Raw genomic sequence first — 23,121 nt, 5'->3', positions numbered from 1 at the left:
CCCGAGCGGATTGATTGTCACCGAGGAAAATGCTGGACTTGGGAGAGATTTTGTTTTGTTTGTTCTGTAGTCTTCATGGAGTCACATAGACATAAATCAGGTTACTTCATCCTTAGGAAGCAGGCACTCAATTTCAGCTAATGCTTTTAGGAAGCATCGTTATCATTTTTGAATGGGAATCCTGAGGGATTTGAGGGAGGTTTGCGAGAGCATCTTGTTTTTGCTTGTGATTTACATAGCAAGTTTGAGGCATCCTGTTTGCTCAAGAAAACAGAGTAGCTCTGTTCGGAACTGAACTGAGTGATGCCATTGTGTGCTCTGAATTGATAATCCCCCTGCACGATGTCCGTGGGAGGGTGGCTCGTTTATTTCTTCCTGCCTCGAGGAGACGGAACTAAGTGATTCGTGAGCTCACTTCGCTGCAAAATCCGTGACACTTAGCAATAATCCAAACCTGGCGTCGAGGGGTGATGTGTATTCAGAGGTGCCTCCTAAGATAAGAGACTAGTTGTTCGGATGCCACGAGTCTCTGTGGGGTGGGCAGTGACATCTGTCTTCGTGCAGTGGGTGACTGGCATGATCTTTGGAGCCAACAAAAAGGGGCTTCTCAATTATCTTAAACAGATGGGAAGCAAATGTTTTATTGGTTAAAAGTGCCTGGTCTGAAGTCAGGACTCAGCTATTTGAAAAGAATCATTCCGCCGTGTCAGTGACCACACGACTAATTGGTCCGACTTATTTCCAGAATGAAAAATGTCACCTGTTGGTCGAACATGAGACTCAAAAACTGAAGGAGTTGGATGAAGAGCACAGTCAAGAACTGAAAGAATGGAGAGAGAAATTGAGACCTAGGAAAAAGGTAACGTGTGAAGCTTCTGCTGAAATCAGTTGATGGTGTTTTTTGAGAGCTTACCGTGTCCAGAGCAGTCCACTTAGCGCTTGGAAGAGTACAACTGCGTTGGTAGATATATTCCCTGCCCACAAGGATCTTACAGTCTAAATGGGAAGACACACACTAAAATAAATTATGGAGATGTACATAAGTCCTGTGGGGCTGAAGGAAAGGATTGGAGCCTAAAAGCCACTTGACCGAAGAAGCCAATGCTGAATTTAGGGGTGTAGTCGTAAATTGTTACATAAAATGTGGCTGTGATGTGCTCAGCATCAGTAGTGGCAGAATTGAATGCTTACTGGTTGCCCAGGAGTGTACAAGACACATGGGGAGCGCACAAAAGAAGTGAAAACACGATTCTTGTCCCTCAAGTTTTAGTTTGGTGATCAGTTGGAGAAACAGTGGACGGAAATCGATTTCAGCCGAACACTGAAGTAGTCGATGGAAAGAGTAGAGAGGTTTAGCCTAGAGCACAGGCCTGAGAATCAGAAGGGCCTGGGTTCTAATTCCAGCTCCACCATTTGTCTGCTGGGTGACCTTGGGCAAGTCTCCTCACTTCTGGGGGGCCTCAGTTACCTCATCCGGAAAATGGGGATTATGGCTGTGAGCCCCTTAAGGGACAGGGATTATGGCCAACCGATAAGAATGTGCACGCCACAGTGCTAATCCAGTGCCCCGCACAAAGGAAGCACTAAACAAATACCTTTTTTTTTTTTTAAAAAAAAAAGGCATGACCAAAGTGCTGGCTTGAAAATTCAGCTCCATATTTTCTTGGTTTTCTAGAAAACTCTCATTACCTTGCCACCTTTTATCCTTTGATATAAGCAAAAATGGAAAACTTAAACTCATCTACATTCTAATCCGGTTCAGATTACAGTCCCATATGGAAGTGAACTTTCCCGAGAGTTGCAGTTCAACTTCTACTGAATTTCTCCCATCTCACAACAAAGCAGGAAATAACCCAAAAGACTGTGGAGGTGGTCAACATTTCAGCATTATTTTATTACGCCAGCGGTTTAGGTTGGGTGTGTTTTGAAAATCTGCGGTTGGAAAATGCACTGCGGTCACGATCAATCAATCAGTCATATTTAAGTGCTTACTGTGCGCTTGGGGGAGTGCAATATAACAGAGCTGGTAGACACGTCCCCTGCCCAAAATGGTCACATCAGAGGACTAGGTCCGAGGGGTAAGGGAGGGCCATCGTCCTTATTGGATTGGATTAAGTTAATCAATCTATTGATTACTATTGAGTGCTATCTATTGAGTGCTTACCATATGAAGAACAGTGTAATGGTTGCTGCTGACTTCTCCGGAGCAGGAGGCCTGGGTCGCCAGCAAACTGTGGGAAACCAGCAAGAGCGAAGAATACCAGGCCCATGTTGAGGTTGGCAAGTTCCCCCAGGAGTGGGCTTCTTTGCTGACAATACATGCACATTCCGGGAGAGTGGATCCTTCGATGTCGTTCACAACCGTGTGAAGGAGGCATCGCTTTTGAGTCACGCTAGATAATAATAATAATAATTGGCATTTGTTAAGCGCTTACTATATGCAAAGCACTGTTCTAAGCGCTGGGGGGGGATACAGGGTGATCAGGTTGTCCCACGTGGGGCTCACAGTCTTAGTCCCCATTTTACAGATGAGGTAACTGAGGCTCAGAGAAGTTAAGTGACTTGCCCAAGATCACCCAGCAGACGTGTGGCGGAGCCGGGATTCGAACCCATGACCTCTGACTCCAAAGCCCGGGCTCTTTCCACTGAGCCACGCTGCTAGATGACTGCTTTGTTGTCTTGTTTTCTCCCTTTTCAGACCCTGGAAGAGGAGTTTGCCCGGAAACTTCAGGAGCAGGAGGTGTTCTTTAAAATGACTGGGGAGTCCGAATGCCTTAACCCTTCCACCCAGAGTCGCATCTCCAAATTCTACCCCATCCCTAGCCTCCACTCCACCGGCTCGTAACTCGGTGGAAGCTGTGCGGTTGGGTTTGGTTTTTTTCCTTTCTTCACCTTCTGCCGCGAGAGAATAGACAGCACACAACGGAGAAAGCATGGCTCTTGGGAACCATAGTGGAGACAATCACACAATCCCCTTTTAGGGTTTGTTTCCCCCACCCCGAGAGGGGTAAGACACTGGGCCGGGGGTTGGGTCGGGGGGCGGCGCGGTACCTAGAGCAGATGTTGGCCTGGGGTATCTTGCCGTCGCTCCCTAAGAGACTTGTTTGTATATTAATCAAAAACCATCTCGCTTGTTGGTTAACCGCGATAGCACTAATGAAATTTTAGGCAAGTAATGTTTAACGTTTCAAAAAAGATGCCGTTCCTCCGGTTTGTGAATGGTTACTGGCGGCTTGATGGAAATAATTTCTCCTGGACAGAATTAGGAGAAACCGCGGGGAATAGAGGTTGGCATTTCTTGCGATGGTATTGAATCAACTTTTGTAGACGGGACCGACACCAACATTAAAATAGGCTGTTGATAGAGAAGACGCGTGGATTATATTTTGTCCTTAAAGTCAGTTAGCAGCAGCAGACTCTCCTGCAGAGGGGAAAACTCCTCCGACCGTTGCTAGTTGAAGGCAAATATTGCCTACGATGCCGAGTTTATGAAACTCTGTAATAGGATGTTCCGTTTTGGCCTGTAGAAAACCCCTCCTTCCCTCCTTAGCATTAACGTTCCCGTCGTCAACAAATTTTTGCTGCTACTGCCATTTGTTAGAAATTCTCATCCTAAAATATTTTGCACTAAAGTCGGAGAGGTGGAAAAAAAAAATAAGGCCCCAAACTGTAGGATGCCCATTTGATTATTTTCCTCACCAGTGGAAGGAATGGTGTTCTACAAACTGAAAGAAGAGTTTTAGCATTAGCTGTCTTGGTTCAAGGTGCAAATGCACGTTTTTTTTTTCAAATCTACCCTCCAGTTAAACGATTCCTTGATTTTTACCAAAGTCTCTTCTTTACAAACTCCTTCTCAGTCTTGGAGGTGCTGGTTGTATTTATGAACTTAGAATTGCTGAAATTAATACCAATAGGAATATTTGTTTAAAAATGGTTTTAGAAAGTTGTTGGTTTTTTTTAATAGAAGGATTTAAGTTAAGTATTTAGACCAGTTCTTTTAAGAAATGTTCCATTCTTCACGGTATGGTCACTTACATGTTACAGTTTTTATTCTGTTTAAGTGCTTAGGTGTATTAAATTATTTACTTTGATTTGCAGTAGAAAAGGTCTGAAACTATTACGCAGTCGGTGGTAAATGTAACCCTTCAAACAAATGTTCACTCTTAGTCACTCTTTAGAGGGTTAGAGCTTCACGTGCGAATCGTATCAAGACAGTATTATAAACTGTGTCGTGATATGCCGGACGTGGATTCGTACGATATCTGCCTCATTTGCAAACTATCTTTTAGGTGTGCTCGGTGCCCAGTGTTTCAAAGCTTCCTTTTTCACTTGGCTGGTTTGTTTTACCTTTGAAGCGGGTGAAAATCCTTCGCAGTTGGGTTTCCTGGGAACGGTGGACCCACTTGAAGGAAGCGACGTAGCTGACGGGTCACATTGTTCCGACCGTCACCTAAATGTTGGGGGCCGAAGCTTGCCTCGTCAGCGAAGGCGGCTTAAACGATTGGAAAACCGCATGTCTGTATTTTAATTTTGTAATTAATGTTTTTGATAAGCGTAATCTACTCAGATGACTTTATAGCCAGCCTCGATTTCTAGCGGTGTTTTTATATAAATACGTATCATGTAGTGGTTGTAAATTCGCAGCCCGTATCTCTCAAACACGTCGCCGTCTTCAAAGGCTTGGAAATGCTTGGATGGAACGTGTTTTGCAAGGACGTCTTTGTAAGCTACACCTTTATAAAGCAATGAGAATCGTGTTTGAAGGTGGAAGTGATTTATACCGCAGTGATCGGAATTCCCGACATTGTGCAGTTGCGCACTGGGGATCTCTGTGCTCGATGCGGGGCAGGGGAGAGGAGGAAGAAGGGCATGGCAGGAGTGCTCGCGGCCTCCCACCCCCCGGCCCTTTTATGTGTGCTGATTTTCCAGGCGGATTCTCCTTTGCCTCATTGCTCGGTTCCCGGGCTCGCCCTGTGCTTCTCGTGTGTCCCGGCAGGTGATACCCGGGTGAGTCCGTTTGGGCTCTCCCACGGGTAGATGAGTGTCGAAGGCGAAAGCCTCCAGGCCCAGAACGGAGCAGCTGATGCCCTAATCCGGTGGTCAGGAAGCGAGCTCCGTTGCTTTGCGCATCTCCGACTAACTGTCGTCTCGATTCGGTGTTCAGGGGTGACTCCCGTTTAGAAGACTGACCCAGAAGTCGGTCGTTCATTCCATCTCTTGAGCTGGCTTCGTTTTTTAACGCCACCGTCGGTCGTTCGAAAGGAGCCTTTTAGGTGTGCGTTTTGCATCCCAGCTCCTTCCCCCGAACCCGACGCCCAATTCTCCCCATGGGGCATGTCGTGTCGGGCGACCCTTCACCCTCAGACAAGCGTTAACTCAAACTGGTTCCCTCACCAGTTCTCCTTCCCCACCCCTGGTTACCCAGAGCTGGGGGGGGGGGGGGACCTGAGCTACGAACCAGCTGCTGCCTCACTCGAATGAGCGCTTAGACTCTTCCCCACCCTTTTCTGTGAGGTTTGGGAAACAGAAGAAGGGGATACAGGCTGCTCCCGCTAGGCTAACTGTGCGAGGCTAAGCCGGATTCCCATTAAACACGAGCCAGAACCGCCAAGAGTTACCTCCTAAGGAGCGGTGTTTTCCTCCGGCGCAGACGCTCCCAGGCCTTCCTAATCCGGATCCGCGGAGGGTTCTGTTGTATCAGCACCAACGAGTTTCAGCCGTCTGCCTTTGGTCGCTCTTTAAAGTCTCCGTCAGGAGCTGGAGACTTTCCCGCTTCCTACGGTAGAGGAAAAGGATGTTCCGAGAGAGAGCGAAAAGTCCAGGAAGAGCTCCTAAAACACAAGGATCGTGTTCTGAACACTCCCCTCTTTAAGGAAGACTCCTCCCGGGCTCATAGCATTCGCAGCCAGGGACGACACGGCGCTCCTGGACAGAGCCGGTCTCTCTGACGCCGGGTTGCGTGTTGTTGACGGGCGCAGGCTGTGGGAAGAACATCCCTTAGGAACGCGCCGTGAAGACCCGTGACGTGGGGGAACGGGCCAACCGTACGGCCCTTTCATTGTTGTGCGCGTAGAACTGACAGAAGAGCAAGTTCCTGTTCTAAAGCTTTTGTGTAATTGAGGAAATCTATTTTTTTGGACGACGGTCTTTTACAGGAAACGGGATATGTTATGAAAAGGACCTGAGATGAGACCGCGGCCGGACAGCTCGATTCCAATCCTGCCGCCGGCCCGTGAGCGGAGCGGTTTCGGTTTGGCCTCCGAGCCTTTCTCCTCCAAGTCCGAGGCTGTGTCTCCCATCAGGTGACTGTATTCAGACACGTTTTTCACATCATCAGGTGGCTGCGTTCTGACACTTTCCGGGGCCTGGCCAGCGTGGGCTCTCAGAAACCTCTCCAGAAAGGTCTCTGTTCCAGATTCCGCCTCTTGTCCCTTCGGGAGCAAAAATGTCTTTTTGAGGCTTGGGAATGACCAAAAAAAGCTTAAATAAAGTCATTTCATATCTCTACTGGGAAGCAGTATTTTGTTCAGAACCTTTTATTGCGTTTATCACCCTTTTAAGAAGGTGGCTTTGTTCCTTACTAAGTTTCAGTCCCTGCTTCTTTGTCCCTCCCGTCACTGAGCTGGGGGGGCTTGAAGATCAATCGATCAAACAGTCATATTTATTGAGCGCAGACCATTTGTGGAATACTGTACTAAGCACATGGGAGAGTACAGTGTAACAGAGTCAATAATAAGAATAATAATAATAATGATGGCATTTGTTAAGCGCTTACTATGTGCAGAGCACTGTTCTAAGCGCAGTAGACCCATTCCCTGCCCTCAGCGAGCTCACAATCTAGAGGGGGGAGAAGGACATTAATAGCATGGCTCTGTGGAAAGAGCCCGGGCTTTGGAGTCAGAGGTCATGGGTTTAAATCCCGGCTCCGCCCGTTGTCAGCTGTGTGACTTTGGGCGAGTCACTTAACTTCTCTGTGCCTCAGTTGCCTCATCTGGAAAATGGGGATTAAAACTGTGAGCCCCCCATGGGACAAAACCTGATCACCTTGTAACCTCCCCAGCGCTTAGAACAGTGCTTTGCACGTAGTAAGCGCTTAACAAATGCCATCGTTATTATTATTATCATAAGTAAATTATAGGTAGGTACAAAAGTGCTGTGGGGCCGAGGGAGGGGAGCAAATCAGGGCGACGCAGAAGGCTTAATCAGGGAAGACCTCTTGGAAAGATGCGCCTTTAGTGAGACTTTTAAGAAGGGAAGAGTAATTGTCCATCAGATACGAAGAGGGAGGGCGTTCCAGGCCGGAAATGGGAAGTGGGCGAGAGGTCGGTGGCGAGATAGATGAGATTGAGGCCCGGTGAGTAGGTTGGTGTTAAGGGAGCGATGTAATAAGCAACAAGGGGAGGTAGCAGGGGGCAAGGTGGTTGAGCACTTTAAAGCCAATGGTGAGGGGTTTCTCTTTGAGGTGGATGGGCAACCACTGGAGGTTCTTGAGGAGCGGGGAAACATGGCCTGAATGTTCCCGTAAAGGCAGGGAGGTCAGCAGAGATGCTAATAAAGTAATCGAGTTGGGATAGGATAAGTGGTAGCAGTTTGGCTGGAGAGGAAAGGGCAGATTTTAGTGACGTGGTGAAGGTCAGACCGCCAGTACTTAGCAATGGATTGAATATGTGGGTTGAATGAGAGAGTCAAGGATGATGATGGCATTTATTAAGCGCTTACTATGTGCAAAGCACCGTTCTAAGCACTGGGGAGGTTACAAGGTGATCAGGTTGTCCCACGGAGGGGCTCACAGTCTTAATCCCCATTTTCCAGATGAGGTAACTGAGGCCCAGAGAAGTGACTCGCCCAAAGCCACACAGCTGACAATTGGCGGAGCCGGGATGTGAACCCATGACCTCCGACTCCAACGCCCACGCTCTTTCCGCTGAGCCACGCTGCTTTTCAATCCCACTGTTGGGTAGGGACTGTCTCTATGTGTTGCCAATTTGTACTTCCCAAGCGCTTAGTACAGTGCTCTGCACATAGTAAGCGCTCAATAAATACGATTGATTGATTGATTTTCAATCCCAGCTAATCAGTTAGGACACAGATCCTGTCCCATATGGGGCTCGCATTCTTCATCCCCTGTTGTACAGGTGAGGTAACTGAAGCCCAGAGAAGCGATAACGACAAGGTGGCGAGCTCTGTGAGACGGGAAGGATGGTGACGGGAAAGTCACGGGGAGGACGGGGTTTGGCTGGGAAGGTAAGGAGTTCTGTTTATGGACGTGTGAAGTTTGAGGTGCCGGCATGGCATCCACACGTAGAGAGGTCTTGAAGGCGGGAGGAAATGTGAGACGGGAGAGACAGATTTTGGAATTTCTGCATGGAAGTGGCAGTTGAAGCCATGGGAACGAGTGAGTTCTCCAAGAGAGTGGACGTACATGGAGATCCAGAACTGAGCCGTGAGGGTCTTCCGCAGTTGGAGGGTGGGAGGCAGAGGAGTAGCCCCCGAGAGAGGCTGAGAATGAGTGTCCAGAGAGGAGGAGAACCAGGAGAGGACAATATCAGCCAAGTTGAGGTTGAAGGTTTCCAGCAGAAGGGCGTGATGGATGGCGTTGAAGGCAGCTGAGCGGTCGGGGAGGATTAGGGTGGAGTAGAAGCCGTTGGATTTGGTCGGCAGGAGCTCATTGGTGACCTCTGAGGGAGAGGTTTCCGTGGAGCGAAGGGGACGGAAGCCAGGTCTTTCAGAGAATATTAAAGACCGGTTTCCGTTCTCTAGGAGCTCCGTCTCCACGTTTGGCACTTGCTGTTGTAGGTCACTAGTGGAACTTGAGAACCACCTGCCTCTGCCTGGCGCGTGTCCCCTTCGGCTTACCTATCGTCAGGTCTGCTCTCCCCCCCCTCTCCGTCAACCCTTGCAGTGTCTGCGGTAACTGAAGGAAGGCTTACGGGCTGTTCCACCTGGACCTTTCACTCCTTACCGACCCCCCCGCCACGGTCCCCCGTGGGCGTTGGCCTTTTTGCATTTCAGACACAGGAGGGTGAAACTCGTTTTGCTGAAATACCTGCTTATTTTGTCTCTGGAAAACTGGGCATATTGCCGGCGTCAACAGTTGCCGGGTTTTATGCAGCCAGGGTCAAAGAGGGAGGGCTTTTTTGGGTGTGTACTGTGGGTTTGGCATTGGTGTCTTCAGCCACAAACACACACACACACACACACACACACGTAAGCGCATAGTACAGTGTTCTGCAATCAATCAATCGTATTTATTGAGCGCTTACTGTGTGCAGAGCACTGTACTAAGCGCTTAAGCACAGTAAGCGCCCAATAAATACGATTGCACGAAGTGGATTTCACCGTCAGTGATGTTTTCTTCCGGTACGAAGGACTACGATACAGAACAGTGGGGTTTGGTGAGAGGGAGGGCATTGCGTGGCTCAGTGGAAAGAGTGAGGGCTTGGGAGTCAGAGGTCATGGGTTCAAATCCTGACTCCGCCACTTAGCTGTGTGACCTTGGGCAAGCCACTTAACCTCTCTGTGCCTCAGTTACCTCATCTGTAAAATGGGAATTAAGACTGTGAGCCCCAAGTGGGACAACCTGATCACTTTGTAGCCCCCCCAGTGCTTAGAACAGTGCTTTGCACATAGTAAGCACAAATACCACTATTATTATTATTATTATACTGTGTAACTCAGTGGCTGTTGCACGTAACTGTAAGTGACAGAGAAAAGAGGGAAGGCAACGGTTCAATCAAATGTATTTGAGTTTTTACTGTGGGCAGAGCACTGTATCAAGCGCTTGGGAGAATATAACAGAGTTGGTATAAATGTTCCCTGCCCACGACGAGCTTACGAACGAGTTTGGAAGAATTCCCACCACCTTTCCCATGTCAAACCTTGAATCCCTTGGCACTGGGCTCTTCAATATTTGACTATATCAAACCCGCTGCTTAGTAAAACTTTGTTATCAACTTACCAGTGATCCGTCGGGATTAAAACATTGGTTCGGCATTTGGTTAAAGAGGACCAAAAGTCATACTTAAAGAATTTTATTAAGATAATGGTGCGCCACATCCGGGATACGGCTTTCTTATGCAAGAGAAACCAAGTTATTGCAAGTTTATGTTTTCAGGAGAGCCTTCATTTGTCCATTTTGAAAAGGAATCCAACCTGTATCTCTGGCAAAGTCACCGTAAGTTGTTAGGGAAGACGAGCAGACCGACCTGTTCCGGGCGGCTATTCCTGGTGGGCAAGTGTGCCCACCGGGAATAGAACTGGAATGCTTTTCCAGGAGAGTATTAGTACGTAGGTGAGGCCTGTTGGAAGCCATATGACAAAGAAATGCACACTCTATACCTTAGATGGGGGTGGGAAAAGGGAAAAGTGTTAGAAATGATCCGGAGGAGGAGTCGGTGGGTTGGCCGACCCAGTCGGCAGGCCGTTTTTTTGTCTTGCTGCCAAGCAGGCAGAATCTAGCTGGGTTAGTATATTATTTCTCATCCTGGTTCCAAACTACGTATCTAGAGCCCTGCCTAGGTATAAATGATAAATCCATACTATCCAATTTCCAGTCTAATGGGGTGACTGGTTTTACCATTTGCCGGTGTTTATCCTGCGTTAAAGGACCCACTAGAGCCAGAAGAGCAATCCTCCCTCTCCTCGTCGCTATTAACGCCAATCCCTGCATTCACAATAAAGCAGCTAATTGCTCTCTGGCTCTGTATCCGTATTCGTTTGACGCCGTGGGCCCAGAGACGCCCATTAGGTTGATTTTTGTTGTTGTTGTTTCTGTCTGCGCAGAATGGATAAAGGGAACAGTGAGTGCAGAGAACGAAGACCTGGTTTTAAGATGTGCGGTAATCTGGGAGGAAAAGCAGGCCAGAGGTCAAGTCCCGCAGATCAAAACCATCCCTTCAGGCTTGTGCCTCTGTGCACGGTGTTGAGCCGACTGAACTGAAAGAGCACTTTCTATGAACGTGCCTTTTACTCCGGTGAGCACAGGGGCTCTCACTCCTAAAAATCCCTGCCCCCTTCCACCCCGCCGTCCTCCAGAGGAGAAACTGGCAGCCAGGCTGGTAAGTGATGGATTTGATCACATGGGACGTTAGATTTTAAAAAAACAAGCTTTAATTGGGAATCTTACATTGAAATGATTTTTTTTTTTCAGTTTAGAGGACCACATACAATATTTTGGAAAAAAAAAACATTTTAAAAGTGCTTAACTGGTGCTGTCCTCGCTCTTTTCCACCCCTTCGCAATGCAGTCCAAATGGACCCCTGGGCAACCCTTCACCTAGCGTTGTTCTCCCCCTTTTCATAGCCCCACGTCATTCCCTAGACCTTCCTCTTTCCAGTTGGCTATAATGAATTCCTTATTTCTACGCCCCCGGAGCTTGCTGAATCCAGCTGTGGACACGGGGCACGGAAGCGTCCCACACAGTGTCCCCAACACAACCTTGTCACCAGCCTAGCCCGATCTACGACGTGATTTCTGAGGACGGGGCTCCTCGAGGGGCATTCAGTTCAGTGGTTAAATCTTCGCTGGCCACGGTTGCTTTCAACGAGCAGGTTTCCGCAGCCCGGCTTTCCGCCGAGGCCCGGGCGGGCAGAGAAAGGAGGGAACGGCTGGTACCGTCCCTGAAGCACTGAATGGGCAAAGCGGCGCCACCCAAACTGCCACCCTGAGCTCTTTCCAGCAAGGCCATGCCGGCAAGCAGCCCCAGCAACCAGAGGAGCGAGGACCAAGTTACAGAAGCCACAGGGCGAACGACGGACACGGACCCCTTGCCGTCGCTTTGCGTCGCCGGCTCTCCGGCGATGCTCGCGGGGCCCTGGATCAGCCAAATCAACAGCATTTATCGAGCCCTGACTCTGCGCCGAGCCCTTGGGAGAGGCGGTGCGTACGCTCCAAACAGATGGAGGCAGCGGGCTCCCTCTACTCCCAACCTGCTGACTGACCTCAGGCAAGTGGCTTGACCTCTCCGGGCCTCAGCTTCTTAATCTGCAAAATGGCAATCGTCACTCCCTCCCCCCCCGCCTCTCAGGGCGTGGGGGTAAAATGACGACAGGTGGGAGCGCTTCGGAAAAACAAAACGCGCTTTGAAAAGACGGGTTAGTAGTAGGAAAATTAGAGCAGAAGAGTGTTTCAGGATCGGGGTGGAGGCGGGTCTGGCGAACCAATGCCCATCTGGGCCGGCTGGGTTCGGCAGGAACCGCCCGCTTTTGCCGGTCAGCGGTTTGATTGAGGGGGCCTTCTAAGGAAAGGGGAGGCCGCCGAGCCCGGCCCCTTCTCAGGGAGCTGCCCCCAAGCCCGGCCCCGGGCGCCGCTGGCCCTCAGGGTTTGACCGCGATGCTTCTCCTTCGCCTTTGGCCCGTGTAGACTTGCTCACCTGAAAGGGACGGAAGGAGGTCAGTCCCGCGGCCTCCGCGGTCTGTCCCCACCCAGGCCCCGCCGTCCGGGCCTGACGGCGGCAGCCTGGGCCCGTCTGGCTCGGGGGAGGGTCTGAGTCGTCATCATCATCAATCGTATTTATTGAGCGCTTACGGTGTGCAGAGCACTGGACTAAGCGCTTGGGAAGTCCAAGTTGGCAACATCTAGAGACAGGCCCTACCCAACAGTGGGCTCACAGTCTAAAAGGGGGAGACAGAGAACAAAACCATACTAGCAAAATAAAATAAATAGAATAGATATGTACAAGTAAAATAAATAAATAGAGTAATAAATATGCACAAACATATATATCGACGGAGGCTGGAGGTCGGGGTCTCCAGTAAGGCCGGCCCCTCAGGAGGCTGGGAGCCATGCCTTTCCTGCATTGAGCTCCCTTCTCCCCGGGTGGGGGGTGGGCACTCTGCCCCTAGAGAAGCACCGTGGCTCAGTGGAAAGAGCACGGGCTTTGCAGTCAGAGGCCATGGGTTCGAATCCCGGCTCCGCCGAGTGTCAGCTATGGGCTAGTCACTTCATTTCTCTGGCCCTCAGTGACCTCATCTGTAAAACGGGGATGAAGACTGAAGCCCCCATGGGACTTCACCTGATCACCTTGTGACCTCCCCAGCACTTAGAACAGTGCTTTGCACATAGTAAGCGCTTAATCAATCAATCGTATTTATTGAGCGCTTACTGTGTGCAGAGCACTGTACTAAGTGCTTGGGAAGTACAAGTTGGCAACATATAGAGACAATCCCTACCCAACGGTGGGCTCACAGTCTAAAAATAAATGCTATCATTAGTATTATGTGACTTCTTGTGGTAACAGAAAGTGGCCGCTGAGGCTGGGCCTTTACTCTTCAGCCTCCAAATGGAAGCCTCATTGGCACTCGGGAACTCTGCAGCCCGGTATCCCCGTGGGCAGGGTCCCAGCCGGTGCCGGGGGGGAGAGCAGAGATTGGGGTTGGGCAAAGCTGCCCCCCACGTTCGGAGTCGTGTCTCCAGCCTGGCTTCAGTCTTGGGAGGGGCTGAGGAGCACAGGCCCACCGTCCCTCCAACTGCGGGCCCAGAGTCTGGGTGCCTCGGCGTCCACCGTGGAGGGGGGAGCCCCAGTCCCTGCCCTTGACTCACCTTTCTCCCCTTTGTCTCCTTTGTGGCCTCTGGGCCCCGGAGGCCCTGGCCGGCCTGGATGACCGATCGGACCCGCGTCCCCTGGGGGGTGAGAGGGAGGGGTTAGGTGGGGCTTGGCTGCGCCGGCTGCCGGCGGCCAGAGAGAGACAGAGAGAGAGACAGAGACAGATAGCAAGCGAGAGAGAGAGAGCCAGGAACCGGAGCAAAAGGAGGCCCGGCACTGGACCGACTCCAGGTTAGAGCAGTGTCTAACCAAGGGCCGGTCGAGCTCTCCTTCCCTCCCTCCTTAGGCGTGCAGTATCGAGAAGGCACCGACTCCACCTTTACTCCCTCCCCACCCACTGGGAGATGGGCCCCAGCTGGCCCGTCTCTGCCTGCACAGCGAGTGACTGGGCCTTGGCTCCCGCCAAGGGATGAGCAGAGCCGGGCCTCGGGGCCAAGCTTGGCGGCGGGGCCCTCGGCCCACGCCCAAGGGGGATTATCCTCACCTTTGGGGCCCGGGTGGCCCATCTGTCCCTTCTGGCCGGGCGGGCCTGGAATGGTGCCGTAGGCTGCAAGCACAACACCAGAACGGGCATCAGGCTCAACAATCGGCCCGCTCGGCCGGCTTTGCCCGGTTTCCTTCTGAAAAGCCCCGAAGTTTCCCCTCACCTCCCCGACTCCCTCCTGCCCAGAAGTCTTCTTTCACCATTCTCAGTCATCTCTTACGAGATCTCTTTCTTACCTGCTTTCCAAACCTAGCCCCTTCACCTGTTCCTGACCCCATCCCCCCTCACCTTCTCAAAATGCTGTGCCCACTCTTCTCGCCCCCCTAGCCTCACCCTCTTACTCTCCTTTGGCTCCTTCCCTTCTGCCTCCACCTATACCCCCAACTTCTCTACTCTCCAAAACAATCTTCTCTCGACCCCACTCTCCCTTCCAGCCACGGCCCCATCTCCCTCCCCCCATTCCTGTCCAAGCTCTTCGGGCAGGTGGTATACAATCTGCCTCCACTCCCTTAATGACCCGCTCCACTATGGTTTCTGCCTCATTCACTTCACCTCGAATGCTCTCTCCAAGGCCACCGATGATCTTTGCTAAAACTAATGGGTGCTCTCCTAACCCTTCTCTAGCCCCCGGCTGCCTTTGTCACTGGACTACTTCTTTCCCTGGAAACACTCTCTATTTTCACTGACAATTAATGATATTTACGCGCTCATCTTGTGCAGAGCCCTGTACTAGGTGCCACACCTGGTAGCATGTGGGACCACCCCTTCTCCTGGAAAATTTATTCAACCTTGACTTAACTGACACTCTCCTCTCCTTTAACTGCTCCTTCTCAGTCTGTCTGGCAGGCTCCTCCACTGCCCACCCTCTCCCTAACTGGGAGTCCTTTACGGCTCGGTCCTGGTCTCCTGCTTTCCATCCGCACCCACTCCCTTGGTGGTTTCGCTTCAGGACAGTTTCGGCTGTCGCGGCTGGGGCGGTAGCGCGGTGGAGGAGGAAGTCAAGGGGCGGTTCTTACTTCGGAAAAAGTCCATGAGATCCTGCGTCACGTTGCCGTAGGAAGCGAAGACTTTGCTGATCCCTGGTGGGCCCTGGGGGCCCGGCCGGCCGGGGGGGCCCTGAACGGCGTAGGCCATGCCTTGCAGCAGGCCCTGACCTGAAATGTTAAATTAAAACTCCATGAAACCGTTGAGGTTCGGCCCCAGCTGGACGCAGGAGATGGCGTGACCGGATTTCTGAAGAACCACAGTTCTCTAAAGGGGGCAACGGGGGGAGGCTTGAGGGATTCGAACAGCACAGCCTGTGGCCCCAGGCGAGGCAGGACTGAGGGAGTCGGGTAGAAGGCGAAGCAGGGAAAGGGTCACTGCATCAGGTCCGTGGAGCCCCCCGCCCCTCTCAGCCCCGATCGACCCGGCCGTGGGGAAGAGCCCCCCGCCCTGCACTTAATAATAATAATAATAATGGCATTTGTTAAGCACTTAGAACAGTGCTTTGCACATAGTAAGCGCTGGGGGGGGATACAAGGGTGATCAGGTTGTCCCGCATGGGGCTCACAGTTACCATCCCCATTTTACAGATGAGGTAACTGAGGCTCCTAGAAGTTAAGTGACTTGCCCAAGGTCACACAGCAGACGCGTGGTGGAGCCGGGGTTCGAACCCATGACCTCTGGCTCCAAACCCCGTGCTCTTTCCACTGAGCCACGCTGCTCACTTACGCTGCATGCTCTCCGACACCCGCACCGCCAGCTCGTTGAAGTCCAGGGCCCCGGCGAAGCCCGCGCCGTACCCGCCGCCGTCTCCGAAGGCCCCGGCCTCGCCTGTGTCCGCGCCGTCCCCTCCCAACGGGCCGTAGGCGCCCCCGCCGTTCGCCCCGCCGAGCCCCATGGAGGAGGAGGAGGAGGAGGACGAAGAGGACGAGGAGCTGTAGGCGGAGTCGCGGCTCAGCAAGGAGCTGTAGGAGTTGTCGCGGCTGTAGGAGCCGTCGCCGGTCCTCGAGCGGCCGTCTCCTGGGGGGCCCTGGGGCCCGGGGGGGCCGGGAGGACCAACGAGGAAGCTGCGGACATCGGGGCCTGTCAAGTGCACAGTCTTGTTAGAGGATCGTCATCATCATCATCATCAATCGTATTTATTGAGCGCTTACTATGTGCAGAGCACTGGACTAAGCGCTTGGGAAGTACAGATGGGCAACATATAGAGACAGTCCCTACCCAACAGTGGGCTCACAGTCTAAAAGGACTACAGGATGGGAGTGGTGGGGGCAGAGAGCGGAGCAGGAGGAGCAGGGAATGGTCACCGCCCTCCCGCCGCGTGCAGAGGCCCTCACTCTGCTGCCCTGCCACGGGGGCCCCCCGCCCTGGGCTAGCAGATGCCCCACGTCTGGGCCATGGTGCTCCTCTGAAGGTCAGAGGGCTGCACGGAGATGTGCGTGGGGAGAAATGGAGGGCCGGTGGGGGACAGGGAACACGGATCCATCATCCCAGGCTTCCGCTTTCAGGCTGGAGCCTCCCGCCGCCTGGCCACACCACGAGTCCGAGCGGCGGGCGGGAGTAGGGGGGAATGGGGAAAAGCGGGCGAGCCCGGGGGAGGGAAGCAGGGCCCAGCCACCCCTAGTTACTTGTCAGGTAGCCGATCAGCTCGCTCTTGAAGTTATCGCTCTGCTCAGCCGCATACGTGGTCAGGCCCTCGGAGAAGTAGGTGGGTCCCTGCGGACCCGGGGGCCCCGGAGGCCCAGGCGGCCCGGGGACGGAGGCGAAGCCCGCACCTGCCGGGGGAAGCCCAGGAGAAAGGTCGACGGGAACCCGGGCCTCAGGAAAGACTGAAACCTCGAGCCCTGCCCCGCTAGCAGGGGGCACGCCGAGGGCAAAGTGGGGTGGGGAGAGGGGTGGAGGGACCCCAGGGATCAGGATGGGGTGGGGAGAAGGATGGATGCAGGCCTGGAGGGTCAGACCTGACTCTGGGCTCAGCGGGGTGAGATGGTACGGAAGAGGAGAGGAGCATGACCTCTCTGCCCTCCTCCCCTGTGCCCACAGCCTGCTGTCCCAGGTGCGTTCAACCCAAGCCTTGCTCTTTAATAATAATAATAATGATGATGGCATTTATTAAGCGCTTACCATGTGCAAAGCACTGTTCTAAGCGCTGGGGAGGCTACAAGGTGATCGGGTTGTCCCACGGGGGGCTCACAGTTTTAATCCCCATTTTACAGCTGAGGGAACTGTGGCCCAGAGAATTTAAGTGACTTGCCCAAAGTCACGCGGCTGACAGTTGGAGGAGCCGGGATTTGAACCCCTGACCTCTGACTCCAAAGCCCGGGCTCTATCCACTGAGCCACGCTGCTTCTCTTTCTGGGGAGACCGAGTAGCCACCAGCCTCCAGACGGCCAACGCAGAGGGCCAGGGCATAGGAGACCTCTCCTCTCCGTGCAGCGGATTGCCCCTAACACCTCCCCTGTGCCCGCCGTGCCCTTTCCCCTCGGGGGCGGCCCTTACTCTGTAGGTAGGAGGAGAGGTCCTCCACGCCGAGGCTGGACAGCCCACTGCCCCGTGGGCCGGGTGGGCCTGGCGGCCCTGGGGGTCCGACGATGCCTCTGAATTCAGAGCCTGAAATGAGCAGGAAGAAAAGATTCACCCTTAGGTGTTTCACTCTTCCCCCAGCGATGGCCAGAGTAGCCCCCACTTCCCTCCTGCCCTAGCCCAGCCAGGACGGTTTTCCCAGGCTGCGCCTGCCCTGGGCCCTGGGAAGACTGTAAGTTCACTGTGGGCAGGGAACTTGTCTGCCAACTCTTTTACACCGTACTCTCCCAAGCACTCAGTACTGCACAAACTAAGCACTCAAATACCATTAATAATAATAATAATGGCATTTATTAAGCGCTTACTATGTGCAAAGCACTGTTCTAAGCGCTGGGGAGGTTACACGGTGATCAGGTTGTCCCCCGTGGGGCTCACATATAATAATGATAATAATGTTGGCATTTGTTAAGCACTTACTATGTGCAAAGCACTGTTCTAAGCGCTGGGGAGGTTACAAGGTGATCAGGTTGCCCCCCGTGGGGCTCACAGGCAATCCCCATTTTACAGGTGAGGTAACTGAGGCACAGAGAAGTGAAGTGACTTGCTCAAGGTCACACAGCTGGCAATTAGTGGAGCCGGGATTCGAACCTATAACCTCTGACTCCAAAGCCCAGGCTCATTCCACAGAGCCATGCCGCTTCTCTATTGATTGATTGACATTGACTGGGGGAGGAGCTCCTGCCAGTTTCCCATGGGGACTGGGCGACATTCTTCCACAAGCCCCAGGAAGCGCGTAGCTTCCTCCTTCCCGTTTTCGGTGGGAGAAACTAAGGCCCAAGGAAGGTTAAGCGACGAGGTCCGAGTCCCCTGGCACCTTGTCCCAGAAGTGGGGACTAGAATTTAGGGACTGGGTAAATTTCTCGGGCCCCCTTGTCAACCTGCTCCCCGTTTCCTCCCCCCACCACAATGGGTGTGGTGATGATGGTGGCAGCAGCGGCCCGTACGCTCACCCTGGAGTATGGACAGCAGGTCCTCGTATGATGTTCCCGGGAGCCCTGGAGGCCCGGGGGGGCCGGGGATTCCCACATTGAGCTCGGATCCTAAGGGAAGAAGAACCGAGGCCTTTGTAAACAGCGAACACACAAACACACACCCCCCAACACTGCACAGAATTATACTGTCTGCCAGTGTCACTGCCGACCGGGATTCTCTTCCACGCAGTCCACGGCCGCAGAAATCTGGAAAAGCCCCTTTTCCGGTCACCCTTCCCCACTGTCAGGCGGGTGGTGCGCCCCTTAGTAAGGCTGCTCAGACCCCGAGGAGAATACAAACGGCAACGCCGCCTCTTCGTCCGAGACACCGGCCCGGGGCTGCCACCGGCGCTGAACTTTAAAAGGCGAGGGGGTGGAAGACGGGATATTGTCCCCCGGCGGAATTGGAAGAGGAGGCGGGCAGACCCGCCAACGTGATCGGAAATGGAGGCGGACACCCAGAGAGGTCACCCAGAGGAAGAGGCATTCACGTGGAGGCAGGAAACCATGCAGAGAGCTCCAGGTGGGTGCCAGTCCTAAGAGGGTAAGGGGGTAACCGGAGCCCGGGCACAGAAACAGCAACCCAGATCCAGCTCTGAGATGCCCATCCTGGCAGCAAAGGGAAGGAAAATTCGGGGGCAAAGAAGCAGCTGCGGGAATCGTGTTATTACAGAAGCAGCGTGGCTCAGTGGATAGAGCCCGGGCTTTGGAGTCAGAGGTCATGGGTTCGAATCCCAGCCCCACCATATGTCTGCTGTGTGACCTTGGGCAAATCACTTGTCTGAGCCTCAGTTACCTCATCTGTAAAATGGGGATGATGACTGTGAGCCCCACGCGGGACAACCTGATCGCCTTGTATCCCCCCCAGCGCTTAGACAGTGCTTTGCACGTAGTAAGCGCTTAACAAATGCCATTATTTTATTTTTTATCAGCTTAGGCCCGACTCCCGCCCGCCCTCCCAGCCCTCCACCGCTGCCCCATCCCCGCCCAGGCAGTGAGGAGGAGAACAACAGACACTGACTGCTTAGGTAGCTGACGACCCGGTTGGCCAGTTCTGAGTAATCCAGGGTCTGGAGTCCATCTCCAGCGGGGCCCGGAGGGCCCGGGGGCCCCCGGGGTCCAACCAGGGAACGTCGGACGTCTTCTCCTAAAACGGGGAAGAAACGGGTCAGGACGGGGCTCCAGGCCTAAGGCTGCCACGCTCCTTTGTTCATTCCTGACTTCTAGCAGACCGTACGTTACTAGAGGGTAGGAAGTCCACTGGGAGTCCTCAAAGTCCCAAACGGTGATGTGCTCCCAGCTCAGAAAGAACTGGTGGGGATTCTGGGGGACAAACAAGGAACCTGGCTGCCTCCAGCACCTAAACCACCAGCCATCCGAAGGTCCCCCAGCTAACGCTCATCCACTCGCCTGCCCGTTTTACAGATGCTCAAGTTGAGGCCCGGGGGCAGGATTTAAGGTCCAGTGTTAATCCCCAGGTTCTTTTGGACAGGCCCAGGCCTCCCGCTCCACCAACCCGGTCTCCCCGTGCAGGCTTGCTCTGGGAAGACTTCTCTGCTGAACCGGAGGCTAGGGCAGGTGGAAACCGAGGTCCAGGCAAGGACTAAATAGTACGACTGGGCCCCGGTGACTCAGGGCCTGTCTTCTGGCCGCCCCATGTCCAGAAGTCTTGGTTAGGGCCCAGGGACTGAGGCGGGGGTGAAGTAGACCCCACGAGAAATGAGAAGAGCACTGTAGGAAATCCCTCACTCCAGGAAGAGGCTGGGGGCCCCGAGGGCAAAGCTGCACAAGTCTGGTGGGAGACGGCATGCGCTTGGGAGTCAGAGGACCGGGGTTCCGATCCCAGCTCTGACAGTTGCCTGCTGGGTGACCTGGGGCAAGTTACTTGACTTCTCTGGGCCTCATTTTCCTCATCTGTAAAATGGGGATCCCCATGGGGGATAGGGACTGTGAGCCCCATGGGGGATAGGGACTGTGTCTGACCTGATGAACTTGTATCCACTCTGGCACGTAGAAAGCACTTAAGTACAATAATAGTAATAAGCAGCGACAGCGGCTGCTCTTCCAAACCGAAACGGCTTCTCTCTGTCTCTGGCACGACTCTTGGGCCCCCTTTAAGACACCCCAAAGGAGTGAGCTTCACTGTACCCCCAGAACCAGGGTCTGCTCTTCCCTGTTCGCCCTTTGCTGAGGGCAGAAAAGCCCGGGCATCCATCACCGCCCTGTGCTCACGGAGTTGCGAGCTGACAGGCAGAAGCAGAGTTATCACGTGCTCTGCTCCCATTCATCTAAAATTAACAGTCCGAGGCCAACCCGCCCGACACCCCCTCCACCCATCCTTCAGCACACGGTCTCCTCCCAGGGCTGGATCCCCCAAATCTCCAAGCTCCAGACGGCCCGTCGTGATGATTGCCGCCGCCGGGCAGGAGGGACCACGGGCGGGAGCCGGCTACCTATCTAGCTATCTATCTAGTCTTTTAGACTGTGAGCCCACTGTTGGGTAGGGACTGCCTCTATGTGTTGCCAACTTGTACTTCCCAAGCGCTTAGTACGGTGCTCTGCACACAGTAAGCGCTCAATAAATACGATTGATGATGATGATCTATCCACTTACGCTGCAGTAGAGTCAGGATGTCTTCCTGGGACATTGAGGAGGAAGAGGAGGAGGAGGATCCCCCAATGCTGTAACCGGAAGCTGCAAAGAAACAGATCTCAGATGACCGAGGAGGGAAAAAATCAATAAATCGGGTTTATTAACCCCCAGGGAGACTCTGCCCGGCCCCCGGGGCCCACCAGAAACATAATTTTTTCTGAGAAGGCTGGAGAACCCCCTTTCTGGGGAACAGGGCTGGTAACCAGAACTTACTTCGTAGGTAGCTCATGACCTGGCTGGCCAACTCGGTGTAGTCAAAGGTCTCCCCACCCATGCTGATCACGGGTCCTGGGGGGCCAGGAGGGCCAGGGGGTCCTTGTACGCCAGTCAAATAACCCCTCATCGAGTCACCTAGCCACCAAAAAGAGAAACAGGGTCAAAACTTCCCAGCAGAAGCAGCACATCGTAAACAGGGCACCTGGGACTGGAAAGACTCGAAGCAGAAGACACATCAACACAGGAAATACTCTGGGAGGGGGGGCATGGACGGTGGCAGATCTCATCCTCTCTAAGTTGGAAATGGGGAATCAGAGAGGGACACTAACTTGCCCCGGGCCACCCAAACCCTTGTAGAAACAGGGCAGACAGCCGCGACTTTGTCGCCAAGCTACAAACCAGTTGACTCATCTGTTCCTTTGCTCAGGACGAGGGAGCTCTCAAGGGCTTGGGGGGGATTCTCCAGCTCGGGGGCGGGCTGTTCCCCCTGCCCAGGGACAGCCCCAGCCTGCCCCAGGTGTGGTAGTGGGATCAAATCCACACAGGGAGGGGTGCCAAAGCACCAAGGTCCCCCAGTTTACAGCGGGTGGCAAGGCCTCGGGGCCCCGGTTCGGACACTCACTCTGGATGTACTCGGAAATATAACGCTGAATGTCCCGTCCAGAGTTGCTGATGGATCCGGGAGGGCCGGGGGGTCCAGGAGGACCTGGGGGCCCCTGGGTATATCTTGTGCTTGAGGATACCCCTGAGGACAGGAGAAACCGTGGAAGAAAGACGTTCAGTCTTTGACGTTTGGATAGACGGAGCAGGGGCTGGCCCTGCTCCGGGCCATCAGGGAGAACACATCTGCTTCTCCTTTGCCGCAGTCCCCGCCTCCACCACAAACACACACACACACACACACACACACACACACACACACATACACACTTCCCGGGTCACTGGCAGAGCGTGGGAAGAACCGGTCAGGGGAATAAACATGAAGCGGACGGAAAGGGCTGTCAGCGACCTGGGGGAGGTGAGGTTTTCCAGTGACAGCCGCAGGCAGCCAAAAAGGAAATGCGGGATGGGCACGTCCCCCGATCCAGCCATCCCAGAAGGCCAACCGGGCCCGGGGTAGAGGGAGGGTCTGGGCTCAAGCTTTTCGTCTCGAGAGGGGCCTCCGGGAACCACCTGGGACACCCACCCCCCGAAGGCTGAGGGTGAGGAGATTCCGGACTGGCTGGAGGCGAGCTCACTAGCCCAGTGACTTCCAGAGTCCAGCCCCGACAAGACCCCAGCATTCAGACATATGTCATTTATAAGTCATTTATAATTCCCACCGGTCAACCTTACGTGACATACGTGCGTTCATCCGGTTTCTCCCATTTTTCCATCACAGCCTCGAGCATGGTGCTTAAGGAAGAAGCCCCTCAGCCAATTCCGCTGACTGAACCAGACTCTCCACCAGGAGCCTGCCCCCGGGGTAGGGGCGGAGGGCGTACCCCTACCCTACTTTTCCCTCCTGAAACTTCTCTGCCTCTGCTTTTACCAACCTTTGTCACCTTTGGGTCCTGGGGGGCCTTGGGGGCCAGGCGGGCCTGGTGGCCCCTGCAGTGTGATGCCCAGACCGTCTGAACCTGAAAACCAGTGAAGACTTGTACATCAGTGCTTGGTTGGAGGCAAGCGGCTGGAAGCTGCAGCCCCT

General features: G+C 53.6%; 2 protein-coding genes across 3 annotated transcripts in view; one reads left to right on the top strand and one right to left on the bottom strand.

Annotated features, from left to right (window-relative positions):
- Positions 1–6,509, top strand: part of SLK (STE20 like kinase) — a 49,694-nt gene extending 43,185 nt beyond the window's left edge. For both annotated transcript variants that reach the window (XM_038758723.1, XM_038758724.1), the window contains 2 exons: positions 746–859; positions 2,699–6,509. In XM_038758723.1, coding sequence (XP_038614651.1) covers positions 746–859; positions 2,699–2,845 — 261 coding nt within the window. In that variant the 3' untranslated portion in view covers positions 2,846–6,509. The remainder of the gene's footprint in view (positions 1–745; positions 860–2,698) is intronic.
- Positions 6,510–10,016: 3,507 nt separating this feature from the next.
- Positions 10,017–23,121, bottom strand: part of COL17A1 (collagen type XVII alpha 1 chain) — a 61,008-nt gene continuing 47,903 nt past the window's right edge. Inside the window, exons 44-56 of the mRNA XM_038757874.1 lie at positions 22,970–23,053; positions 22,057–22,179; positions 21,432–21,569; positions 21,180–21,260; positions 19,587–19,712; positions 18,545–18,634; positions 17,511–17,621; positions 16,640–16,786; positions 15,741–16,094; positions 15,044–15,181; positions 14,028–14,090; positions 13,540–13,620; positions 10,017–12,370 (exon numbers count right to left, since the gene is read on the bottom strand). Coding sequence (XP_038613802.1) covers positions 12,315–12,370; positions 13,540–13,620; positions 14,028–14,090; positions 15,044–15,181; positions 15,741–16,094; positions 16,640–16,786; positions 17,511–17,621; positions 18,545–18,634; positions 19,587–19,712; positions 21,180–21,260; positions 21,432–21,569; positions 22,057–22,179; positions 22,970–23,053 — 1,592 coding nt within the window. The 3' untranslated portion in view covers positions 10,017–12,314. The remainder of the gene's footprint in view (positions 12,371–13,539; positions 13,621–14,027; positions 14,091–15,043; positions 15,182–15,740; positions 16,095–16,639; positions 16,787–17,510; positions 17,622–18,544; positions 18,635–19,586; positions 19,713–21,179; positions 21,261–21,431; positions 21,570–22,056; positions 22,180–22,969; positions 23,054–23,121) is intronic.

The sequence above is a fragment of the Tachyglossus aculeatus genome, chromosome 16, assembly GCF_015852505.1.
Source record: "Tachyglossus aculeatus isolate mTacAcu1 chromosome 16, mTacAcu1.pri, whole genome shotgun sequence".
Taxonomy (NCBI): Eukaryota; Metazoa; Chordata; class Mammalia; order Monotremata; family Tachyglossidae; genus Tachyglossus; species Tachyglossus aculeatus.
The sequence above is the reverse complement of the archived record's forward strand: the minus strand, read 5'-3'. Positions and strand labels throughout refer to the sequence as shown.